Source organism: Martes martes (genome assembly GCF_963455335.1).
Source record: "Martes martes genome assembly, chromosome: 5".
Taxonomy (NCBI): domain Eukaryota; kingdom Metazoa; phylum Chordata; class Mammalia; order Carnivora; family Mustelidae; genus Martes; species Martes martes.
Window position 1 is genome coordinate 151760092 of NC_137892.1, and position 13167 is coordinate 151773258.

The 13167-nt window shown below is 41.3% G+C and overlaps 1 protein-coding gene across 1 annotated transcript; it reads right to left on the reverse strand.

Annotated features, from left to right (window-relative positions):
- Window positions 1–1952: 1952 nt before the first annotated feature.
- Window positions 1953–3014, reverse strand: LOC308343256 (E3 ubiquitin-protein ligase RNF167-like; the record flags this gene model as incomplete). The annotated part of the gene is made up of 1 exon (XM_080804300.1): window positions 1953–3014. One exon carries the CDS (start codon window positions 3012–3014, stop codon window positions 1953–1955), a length of 1062 nt encoding a protein of 353 aa, XP_080660426.1.
- Window positions 3015–13167: the final 10153 nt, after the last annotated feature.

Genomic DNA, 13167 nt, shown 5'->3' on the forward strand with positions numbered 1-13167 from the left:
TTATCTCATCATCAACTCAGCTTAACAAAAGCCACTCTCTCCATATCGCTTCCCATTAGAGGAAGATCATACAAGTATTAATTAGGCACTTTCCGTATGATGCTCCCATCTGGTACTCACCTCAGAGTATTGTATTGTAACAGAAAGGACCCCTTCTGTATTGTAACAGAAAAGGACCCCTGCACAAAGTAAGCTACTAAAGTTTCTCACACTGGTTATTCTTTGGATCCACCCACCCTTAGTAAATCTTTATAGAAACTGCCCAGATTTCCACCCCCACTCCGTCAAGACTGAGGCGCTCATTTCTCTAGCTCCTGAAGGTTTTCAAAACTGAAGGTTCTCAGGTGAGTTTCTCTCCAGAAACTCTCCTTGTCTGAACAAAGCTACCCGCCCAAGATCACTCCTCTCTGCCTGTGTCAGCCTGTGAGAAATGACTGGGCACTTCAAGGGCATGAGGACCTGCCCTCCTGCTGTGATTTGGGACACCTCTACAGGGCCATCCCAGTTACAGTGCTCTCCGGTGAACCAGTCTTTTTCCTCTGCCCAGTTCTGCTTCCTTAACTCCTCGATCAATTTATGAACACAAAACTTCACCTCAGGATCTGTTCCTTGAGGACCCTATGGTTCTGTGGCCCTCGATACTGCATGATGCTTCTCAATGCATACATTTTAATACACTCTCATGCCAAAAGGATACGTATATAAAAACCTGGAGCATAACATTAATGAATAGAACAAATAATCAATCGCAGTAGAATTTACAACTGATTTAATAGAACCATCTCAGTTCTAAAATTGTGATTGTAAATGCATCTTTATAGAAATAAAACTCTATGTTAGCTTAAATACTACATCTTCTTCTAACTCTTGATTTTGTTTCCCAATATAGAAGTCTTTCAGTGTGTTATAAGAGTTATTTCAAGGCTTTCATGAAAGAGAAAACTCTAATCCAAATAACAGAGTTATACTGGGAATATTATTCATTTGCATTATCAATGCAGTGTTGGGAAGACTGAGGTGAGCTGAAATTGGGCATACAAATAAGAACTTGCTTAGCTAATATAAATAATCATTAAAAGGCAAAAATGACCTTAATTTCTAAAAAGGAAGGGTGTAGTTAATGATCCCTTATTAGCAAATTCTCATCTTATACAATTACACATAGGCAGCTCCAGAGAGAAAATATGGCTGAACAATCACCACTCTCAGGTGAAAAGCATTTCAGGTAGCACGGATCCTTCATTTAAAGAGGTTTTTTAGTTCCAAGATGTGGAAAGACAAAGCTAAAAAGCATTCTCTTAAAATTCTACCCCAATTAGCCATATTTGAACTCTAAATGACCACATGCTATAAACCAATTAAATCTGTTATATTTACATAACCACTTAACACAGAGGAAGAGCAGAGGACAGGTGACCTACAACTTAGTTATATTTTGTCATGACCACATAAGATATTTCAAAAGTTTTGCACTCTTTAGGCATTAAGAGATGACAAACATTTAAACAAGTGTAGATTACTCAATTTATATTCACCCCTCTCAAAAATGGTTGAAAGAAATTCATTGAAATTTTTACAGATAGGAAAAATTGCACTGAGGCCAAATATGAAATGTTAATATCCCAAAGTAAATTTAAGACACTCCGAGTGATTTAAAATAATGTCTCTCATTTTTTTATCCTTGACACAAACTATAAAAGTATGTTCTTTCAAATTGTTTTTGACAGCTTTCTGAATACTTTCTTTTTAATTCCAGAAATACAATTTTATTAACCCAGTAAGTGAAGACCCCGTCCCTTTCTACACCCATCCCCCTCAAAAGGATAGGGTTGGGTAAGGGAGAAAGAAACCTGGGGTGGAAATGTCCCCTATCCCTCAAAGGGGAAGACAGAAAGGAGGAAGGGGGACTGCGCAATTAGGTCTCAAGAGGAGAGGGGAGCTGGAGAGGGGTATCAGATCAGGACCACAGCAGAAGAGGAAGAAGAGGATGGAGATGGTGATGGAGCTATCGAAGACCCAGGAAAAACAAGGGGGGCTGGGGCCAGGGAGCCAAAGGATGTGGGAAGTGTGAGGATGGAGCCCAGAAGGGGGGTCCGTTCTGTGGCAGGGTGGTCCCTTGGCTCCCTTTCGTCATCACCCACTTGCCCCTGAGTTTCTTCCTCCTGCTCTCCTTCTCCGGGACCCCTGTGAACAGGCTGCTTGCAGATGGGGCAGGTCTTCCGGGTCTGAGTGAGCCAGGGGTCCACACAGCGGCTGTGATAAGCGTGAGCACAGGGAAGTACCCTCAGCTTGTCTCCATCCTCATATTCGTCCAGGCAGATGGCACAGACGTCGTACTGGTCTCCCTTCTGATAGTCATGTATAGGAATCTGCTTCAGTTGCTCTTTGGTCAGTCGATTCTGCTGGAGCTGTTTCTGGTGCTGGATAAAACGAACTATCAGCCCGGCTCCCATGGCCAAAATCAGCAGTCCCATAAACCCTGTGAAAGGGATGAGGCAATAGCCCAGGAGGAAGTTATTGTCTGGGACCAGGAGCACTTGAGCTCCCTTCTCGTAGACGAAGAGAGCACGCAGGTACTTGGAACTCCTTTCCCCAATAAACACAGACGGGATCCAGATCTGCTGCTGGATTTCCTCACTGTTCCACACCATATTCAGAAGCTCGTTGGAATTTACATTGTGTACCACAGCTGCACCATACCCAGCCTTCTGAACGTTTAGGACCTTGAGGTCAAAGTTGCAGTCGAATCTCCGAAGAAGTGCAATAAAGACTGACCCGTTGACCGCAGCTGGAGGTGGCGAAGCAACGGGGCTGCAGGCGTTGGCTGGCTGAGCCTCCACAAGGAACCCCTGAAGTCCCTCATGGCTCAAGGCAGACCCAAAGAGCGCTGGAAGGTCTGCGAAGTCCATGCTGTTATTGTGGTCAGAAATCGCTCGAACGAGTCCCTGGATGGGGGCCGCTCCCCACAGCAAAGTGGCCACAAGCATGCAGAGTGGGAAGGCCGCGGGGTGCATGGCGGAGGGGGAAGCCGCGTCTGGTAGCAGACGCAGAAGGTGGATTCTGTGCCCTCCCCGCCCTTCCTTCAATGTCCCAGGAGTCCAGACATCCCCAGGCCCCACTTCCCAGCTACATAGGGGCGTGAGGCAGGAAGCCCAGCTCCGGGAATGAGATATCCACCCGGTTCAGCGGAGGTCGTGGGGGAGACACTAAGAGTCTTCTTTTCCACTATAAGGACACAACAAGGAAAGGGAGCAAAGGCAAGCACAAACGACAGATAAACTCCTGGAAGCGCAGGAGAGGTCAAGGAGGCGAGACCTCCAGCCAGGTGGCTGGCTTCCTGTTTCCTGGGAAAAACGGTTTCCCACAGTGAAAGTCAGCGCCCTATCAGCATAGGGCCTGATCTCAAGATGAAGGACTTCCGGTCCTCCTCCGCTCCCTCTGGTCGCTGGGGCTGTGGTTATCTTCAGGTCTCGCGAGAGTGTTCCCCACACTTCCATCCCACCCGCTGAAAGCTTAGCACGCCTATCGCGAGAAGTTTTAACTGGCTTGTCTGATACACCGGAAGTCACTATGAAGGAGGCCACGGTAAAAAAAAAAATTCTTTATTACTTTCAATGTAGGTTTTATTGCCGATGGGTTCAGTGTAAGAGTGCACATCAGTATCTACAAGTGTGAGTCCTTTGTTGGCCTACCTGAAGAGGGGGAGGGGGAGGAGCGAGTGTGTGAAATCTGAGATAATTCACAAACGCGCCAATATCATACGGATAACCAAGGATCAAAAGTGTTTAACATTTTAATAATTTTATCCCAGTAACTCAGTACAGTCTTTTAAACTCATAAGCTTCTATTTCCATTCCAGATAGGACGTGAATGGAAATTCTTATCTCCATAAAATTTCACTTCTTTATGAGGACCGGTTCAGACAACCTGCTGGGTGTTTGGATGGTAAATTTTTCTAACCTATTGTAGAGGCCCGGAGATTATGCTATGGACTCGAATCCCCATGACCAAGTATATCACTGGATTATTAAGTCATGGGAAACCAAGATAGGTTTTTTCTTGTGGGCCCATTTACAACATGAAGAAGTATCCATTGGTTCTTAGGCTTGACATTTCCTTACAGCCACTCTTTCTGTCTTTAAGGGTAATACCTAGAAGTCAAAACCTAGATTAGAAAAGGAAATTATAGACCGCTTTAAATAAAGATGTGCCTGATTGGCCAGGTCAGAAATGGAAAGGTTTTATTCTGAGCACGTTGCCCTCCAGAACTGGGTGGCCACCTTCTCACATGACGGGAGTAGCCTGCCATTTTTGTACCACTGGTGCCATATGCCAAAATGTCCTTTCAGACTCGTTTCATCTCCATATTCCTGTGTTTTCCAGTTTGGGAGTGTGACAGGTTATCACAGGACATTCTTCCCACTTCAGCTTAATCTTGCTAAGGTAAAGCACAAAACAATAAGCTTTAAGTACACTTACTTTCCTTTCGAAGACAGATGCTAAAGCACTCCTTCAGGATTTTTCAAGTGGAGTGGAGGAGAGGCAACAGCAGTCCCACACTGGTCCTGCTGGTGTGAGCTGGTTGCTGACCTCAGTCTAAAAAGATTGAAGGACTGAGAAGATCTCTTCAGAGCGAGTTATCAGTGAGCTATGTTGGCCCACACACACCCATGGGGAAGCAGAGGTGATGTTTCCCCTTGATCTCAAGCCAGAAGAAAGTGACTTGAGAAATTCAAGGCCTACAGAAAAAGAGAAGGGAGTGTATTCGGTCAGGCTGCATTTCCATGGCCAGAGAAGTTTCTCAAAATCCAAACATAGACCTTGCCACGGGATGCCCTTAAAAAGACATCCCTTGAAGGGTTCTATCTGAAAACGCAGAGGGAGGCCAAAACAGAGAGTGGGTACTAGAACAAACCTAGGGGCGGAGGAGGAGTCACGGGTGGCCAGCCCACGGAAGATATTGTCTTCATCAGTTGAGAAGCAGAGAAGCTTCAGAAGAAAATATTGCCAAGCAATACACAAAAGCTCTCACTGTGTAAGAGTAAAGGGGTAAGTTTGAGATGACTTGCTGTGCCAACAGACACCCATTCCACATCGCTACTGCACCAGCCACTTGTGCTTATTCCCCTTGAGGCCAGTCCTAGAGAGGTCAAGAGCAGAAGCAAACCAGAGCAGGGGGGAAACAAAGATAAGAGAAGCCTGTAGTACCTGCGTCCACACACCAAACACCCTGAAACTTTCAAATCTGAATTGGAACTGAACTGGGGCAGGAGAGATACTATGAAATGAGTCTGGGGTTTTATAGTTTATCAGACTGCACTAGCATTATGCATTCTGAACTGCACACTTAGAATAACCAAAGGCAGGGATGGATTCAGGCGTTTCTAGTCCTGGAGTTTATCCACTTGGAAACCTCCTTCAATCAAAAAAACAAAAAACTTGGGTTGCCTGGGTGGCTTAGTCAGTTAAGCATCTGCCTTTTGGCTCAGGTCATGATCCCGGGGTCCTGGGACTGAGTCCAGCATGAGGCTCCTTGCTCAGCGGGGAACCTGCTTCCCCCTCTGCCTGCCGCTCCCCTTGTTCGTGCTCTCTTTCTCTCTGACAAATAAATAAATGAATCTTTAAAAAAATTATGGTTTCAAACTCAGAAACAGAGCCTTATGGAGGTGTATGCAAATAGAAGACGGTGAAACATTCTTCCAGTTCAGGGGAGCAAGAATTTTCTCTATTGCCTCTAGTAGAAGGATTATGTCCCAGAAATGAAGTTATTGTGTAGGAAATCTTTTTACCATAAAATTTGTGTTAAATATGTATTTTATACACACATAAAACTTAAAAGTATAATATATATTATGTATAGAGATATTTCTAGAGATAATATATGTAATATATACATCTGTATAATTATATATGTATGAATATATACTGTTAAAATATATTTTTATATGCATATATGAAAGATATTTATATACACATATATTTTATATGTAATATATATCATATCTGGAGATATTATCTCTAATAATATACATTAGATATATCTAGAGATACTATCTCTGGAGATAATATATTTTTATACAAAATACATGTTCATAATTATACATATGAATATATAATCTTAAAATAACAGTCTCTTAAGTTAATTACAAGTTCATTAGCTTAACCTGTGAAGCTGTCTTCATTTTGTGGTTAGATATTCCAGATCAAATCCTCATCCATTGTCACAGATGACAGGTAATTATCTCAATCCGGAGTGTTTAGCTGGTAATGGTGATCAAAGTTATATGCCCTTGTTTGTTCACCATTCTTCAGATGAGTTGACATATTTGAAGGATCTCCACATTCGGCAGCTTCCTGATCTATCTTTAACTTTTCCAAAAGAATTCAAAGTTCTCCTCCCCCTCCTCCGTTTAGTAATGGCCTTCTGAGAAAACTTTAAACAAAAGGAAATGTTTAATGTAGAACAATAAGGTCCCTTGATATAGTATCTGATTCTCTGGGGTCCTGCACAAGCCTTCAAATCCATATTGTGTCCTTCCAGTGGAAGAAAACAGTCAATTCAGCTGTGGAAAAAGAGTGAAGTTGTTGATGGGCATTGCATTATCTAAACAATTAGTGATTATATAGATTTCTCTCAATTTTCAACTCATTGCCCATACAGCAGACAGAGAAAAAAAAATTATTTTATTGAAATGTAATCATTAATTACTCCAGCTTGCAAATATAAATGATTTCTAAGAGATTTTAAAAAGATATTAAATGTGATCTATGCCAACACTGCTACTGCTCTATGCTTGACCACCCCTCTTTATAGATTTCCATGGCTTCTTCACCATTCTTCCCCACTGGATCCTTTGTTTTCCAGCTTATAAGGGATAATTTACATTTAGATTATGGAGCCGTTAGAGAGTAGGAGAAAAATGAAAAGTAGAAAGAGCTAAAGCAGGGTCCAGACTCCTGAACTTGTCATTCCAGTGCTCCCAGCCAAGACAAACTTTGCTCCTGTGTGTTAGATGCCCCTCCTTTCACGCTCCTGCAAGATCATTCATTGTTGTAGCCATTCTCCCTCTCCAGAATCATCATTTTCCTCCCCACTTTAATGGATTAATTTGTTGGTCTATAAACATTTCTCCCAGGATTAAATATGAATGGATGGATGGATGGATGGATGGATGAATAAATGAATGAATGAATAGATAGATAATTGAAATGTAGATAAATAAAATAAAAGCTCTCTTTTGACCTCCCTCACTTTCTTTCCCAACTGTTGTTTCCCATTCTCTTCCTTTTTAGCAAGAAGAATGCCTCAAAAAAAAAAAAAAACCTCACTATAACTCACTTTCTCTTTCATTTTTCCCTTTCTGTTGAACACTCTTCAATCCTGATTTGTCTCCCTTACTCCACTGAAACTGCTCTTCTCAAGGCCACTATTGATCTCCATATCACTAAATCCAATGATCATTCTTCAGTTCTTATCAGAACTGACCTATCAGAAGCATTAACCTATCTGATCATATCCTCACTCTGGAAATGCTTTCCTCCCTTGGCCTCCAGATTGGTGCCTGCCCCTGTTTTCCTTTCCTGCCTCTTCTGTATTCCTTTTCTTCATCCCATGTCTAAAGGTGGCAGTGTCCAAAGGTTAGTCTTTGTAACTCTTCCTTGTGCTATCTGTATTCACTCCCCTAGGGATTTCACCCAGTTCCACAGGATGATTTAGCACCTCTGTTCTCCCAAATCCATATCCCCTGCTCAGACATCTCTTCAAAATCTAGACTCAAACCTATGTATCCGCTGCCTACCTGACCTATCCATCTGACTATACAGTAGGCATCTCAATCTTAATTATACCCCAAACCGAGTTCTTGTTATTTTTCCCCAGACCAACTCATCCTCAGTCCTTGTTGTCATAAACAATAACAACTCCATTATCTCTCAAATCCCAAATTGTCCATCAAAAATAATCCCATTGATGCTGCCTTCAAAATATATTCAAGATCCTGCCCCTTCATATGACCCCTTATCATCAACCTGGTCCAAAATACCATTATTTCATGAATTATTGTAGGAGTCTTCTGATTGAGTCGCTTGTGCCTACCGATGCCTCCCTTCACTCTAGTTCTTTTCTCAACTCACAGTCTGTTAAACATAAGTTAGTGTCACTCCTTTACTCAGAAATTCCCAATGACCTCCACCTCATGCAGAATACAGAGAAAAGACTATTATATGTAAAGTCACATGAATTCGCTGATCCTTCTTGTGTGTGTGTGCTGAGCCCTTTTCTTACAGACCCCCTCTACTCTCTCCGTCAGCCACATAGGCTTCCTTTCCCATTCTTGGACACACCAGACTTACTCAACACACAGATTTTTTTGTACTTGCTGTTCCCTCAACCCAGAATGCTTTGTCCTCGTTTATTTGCATGGCTTGTTTTTTTCTTGGCAGTCCCCTTCTCAGCAAGAACTCCACTGGCCACCACTCCTTCCAACAGACATTGTAGACTCATTATTGCTGTTTTGATTCTTATTATTTATTACTATTATTTATAACTGTATAACTGTATGCATTTTACTTACGCATCTTTTCTATTGTCTCTTTCCTCCACTAGACTGAATAGCAGGGGATCATGAGGACAAGACTGCTTTTCAGGTTTATCCACCAGTATATCTTCATTATTCATCAAGCTGCTTCAGAGGTTGTTTATGTTTAACAAATGTCTGTTGCTATTTATTGGGCTTAGAAAAGATTTGGGTGGAGATTGAGATGGGAATGGAGACAGATTTGGAGGTTGGAGAGTGAGGGATATGGAGAAGCAGCCACAGGATATGGAAGATATTGGTAGAGGAAAGAGTGGAGGAGAGGATTTTAAGATGCACTACTACAGTTGGCAGATTAGTTCCCCTCCACCATTTTTAATATCAATTCAATCTCTTTTAATTAATTTTTAGGACTGGACTGCATTTCTGTTAATGTGATCTATGCAGACAACATACCACTTAAGATCAAGTTTTTTAATTAAATAAAATCTAACTGCAAATGTTTACTTGTGTATCATTAAAAGAAATATATATAAATATATATATACACATATATATGTGTATATATATATATATATATATATATATAAATTTACCCTTGTTGCAAAGCTTAATTCTGTTTGACCTCTGTGTACCCTAACTCAGATTTCAGCTCCTTCACTAGCTTCTGTAAGAAATCCAACTGCACCTAGAATATGGTAAAATTGGGGTAGGAATGTTGGATGTTTGCTTCCACAGGATCCCTTGGATGCCACTAAAAAGAAATCCTCATGGAACTGTCTCTCTTCCTAAGTGCATGCTTTCCATTCCCAGCTATTTGCTGCCCCTCCCTTATGCCCCTGTACCACTGTACCCCTTCCCTTCCTGCACACTCCCCCTCCTTTATTATGGCAATGAGCCCTCTTCTTCCTCTGAAACCTGCACTTGGGAAGTGTCTTTGCAGTAAAGTTGATCTCCCCCTACAATGACTACCTCTAAGAGCTGCTAAAAATATTTGCTCCATGTTTGTCCACTGAGAACAAAACAAGGAAATCAGAAAAATTATTGATTAAAAAAAGAGAAAGAGAGGGAACCTGGGCAGCTCAGTTGGTTAAGCAACTGCCTTTGGTCATGAATCTGGAGTCCTGGGATCAAGGCGCATGTCGTTGGGCTCGCTGCTCCACAGGGAGTCCGCTTCTCCCTCTGACCCTTCCCACTCTCATGCTCGCTCGTGGGCGCGGGCAGGCTCTCTCTCTCTCTCATTCTCTCTCAAATAAATAAAATCTCTAAAAAAAAAAAAAAAAGAGAGAGAGAGAGACATTGACTTGTCCTAAAGTCAACAGTGATTTTAACTGTAAACTATATTTGTAAACTGTATAAATTTCAGAAGCTGTCACAAAAACACTTATACTAACATTTTTTTTTTACTATTATTAAATAGATTTAAAAGCTTGGCACTGAAACTCCCAAAGTTTGTAATTTATAGGAATGTACTAGGTTGCTCAGGATTTTTGGAGCTAATGTAAAATTCATTAAAATGACATTATTCACAGGATGAGAGTGCATCGAAGGATTAAATTAAACATAGATTTATTTTTAGGAATAACTCATCACAGAAAAAAAATATTGGCCATCAGCCAAAAATTTAATCTAATGTGTCAAAATTAAGTAAATATCACTAACTGTTATAAGGAACCACCCCGGAAATATGCAGTGTTTCTTTAGTTTGAAATTTAAGCTCCTTAAAATCATGAAAGTTACTGTTGGGTCCCCAGTGTTGGGTCCCCCAATAATGGGTCCATGGTCAAAGGAGCAAGACTGATACAAAGCAAAGCTTTATTTTGTGCCAAGCATCAAGAATCAGACCAACCGTCAAACAGACCGGTTGGGGCCGCCCCTTACAGAGAGGACCACTGCTCCCTGCTTTCCAGACTAACTTTTATAGAGCACAGGCCATGTGGTTGGTCCTGGCCACACACAGGTGGCTAATTGAATTACAATTCACCCCACAGTAGCCATGGAAACTAGCCCATCACCTTGGTAGCTAGGAGACAGTATGCGCCGCCACTGATTGAATGTCTCCACCTGACCTGGCCCACCCTTGCATTTGGGTCGTTATCTCCACTTGACCTAACCCAACCTTGTATTTGGGCTGTTACCTGGGACTGGTTTCCCAGACTTGCTTTTAAGTTCCCCTGGGGGAGCAAGGTCAATTTAAGTTTTACAGAAAAATGGCAGTTCAACCGGGGTGGGGCTGCTCTGGCTGAATGGGCCCTTACATTACAAACCTGATACTGTAATACCACAGAAGCAAAATTAGCTAATGTTTAATAATAATAACTAAACTAATAGGTTGCAACTCAAAGTAATTGTTTTTCAGTAAAGAAAGAAATGGAAATATAGAATGTTACAGATGATTTCTTAATTAACGGTATGATATCATTTGCTCTATATTAACCTTATTCCCAAATCAGTCACCTCACTTTAAAACTACAAAGAAAAAAAAATCCTTCTAATTCTTTCTTTGATTCAGTTGTTGTCAGTACTCAAGACCCTTGTAGTCTGCTCTGTGGTCTTTAGGATATATTTCATGTATAATTTCTAAAATAATAGTAGTTTATTGCTATAATTTAGAGATAATGTGGATTATACCCTCAAGGATCTTAAATCTTAAAGTAAGTTTAAAAAAATGAATGTACATTCAACAGAATTCCCATATTCAGGCCATATGTCAAAAACTTCCTTGAGGGAACCATATAGGATTCAAAGCCTGTAAGCTAAAATGTGTCCCCATACCCTCACTTTGCTATATCTCAACCCAGAACTGCTACATTTAAATAATGAGTGTGACTTTTAATTTGAATTTAAGAGCCTTCGTTCAATAAAATGAATAAATATGAGCAGAGATCGGATTTTAGGAAGTAACAAGATGGATCCCAAAAGGAGAGAAATCTATAAAGTGGAGATTACATGTCCAAGAAGACCCTGAGTCAAAATGAATAAGCTTCCCCCAAAAAAGCTTAACCCATGAATATAATGAAAGTGTCAAAACCAGCAGAAAGAACTTTAACTTCCCAACCCTGAATATGACACAAAGTTTCTGTTAACCACAGATTTGTCCCTCAGAAACCAAGAACCCTGAGTGTGGGAATAAGGTGGCTGTGTCTATGCTTTAGCACATTCGTGTAGGTAGTGTTTCTGTCACAGACAGACCGTGAAACCACGTGGTCTTACTCTGACTTTTGCCCCTTTTAATACTCCCTTCATCTCTTTTCCAGCAGAGCAATTTAGCTTCCCCTTGCTCAAGCCTGCGTGAGTAGACTGGCCATATGCTCAGTGCTCTCTTTATTCAGCAAAAAGCCCCAACCATGAGTAGTTTCAGGGCACCCTGCTTCTGCCTTGGGAAGGAGTTTGTCTCTCCCCGGACTGACAAGGAGCTAGTCAGTATCCACTTTGGTCCTTAAGACGGCAATTTTATTTTCTACCACTCAAGTAAGCACTATCTGCTATGACTTAGTGGTTCTACAGTCTATCAAGATCTAACCAGGAAAAGCATCAGATGAATCCGTCAGGGCTGGGCTAAGAGAACATTTTAGTGTTTGGGGGGGAATATCAGACTACAGAGCCACACAACGCCCTAAGTGTGGGGTGAACGAGTTGGTACTTACAGTGGTATGGTTGCCATTGGAAGGAACTTGAACAGCTCAAACAAGAACAGCAATGTACTGATTCATGGAATTGACAGAACAGATAAAACAGTGGAACTGGTCGTGCAGGTGTTAATTCCATGGGCTTGTACAGTGCAGTTATATCTGCTCCCGATTTCTGTGTCTCTGTGTTCATTAGCCTCATTCTCTTTCACTGCAGACTGGCTGCCTTCACACAGCAAGAGAAACGGCCCCTGACAGCTGAAGGTTCAGCCTCTTTCTGCTTTACTCCCCAATATAGGTTTCAGTAGTAAACCTCCAATGCCAGCTCTGAATACTGGCCATTGCTTTACCAAGTTCGACTGCGATGACTCAGAGTATTTCCTTGGTACCTCACCTCCAACTTCTGGTGCATGTAAGCAATACATTTTATATCATTGCCCCTATTTGATATTATGCTAGTTAATACAAAAATGAGACCTATTCTTATATAATGGATTCTACTCGTGTTTTATGTCCTTTTGCCCTTTTGATAAAAGGACATGAAATTCCTTGGAATCAAATGTATGATTATAAGTTGAATATTTTAGGGGGCACCTGCTGGCTCAGTCAGTTAAGCAGCCAAGCTTTTGGTTTTGGTTCAGGTCATGATCTCAGGGTCCTGTGGCCAAGCCTCACTCAGTAGGGAGTCTGTTTGAGGATTCTCTCTCTCCCTCTGCCCCTGTGTCTCTCCCCACTCATGTGCATGAGCTTGCTTGCTCTCCTTCTTTCTCATAAATAAATACATAAATAAATAAATAAATCTTTGAAAAAGATTAAGCTGAATGCCTTAAATCTTCTTAACTTTACCTATAGTTAAGTAAATAATGTCTTATTATTTATTTTCTACAGTATTGTATTTTTTTATTCTTACATCATAATATCATATGGATTTGCTTTTTAACTGACAGGTTTGTTTAGAGAATGTGAGATTTCAGCATTGCATCATGTTTCTTTCTTCTGTCATT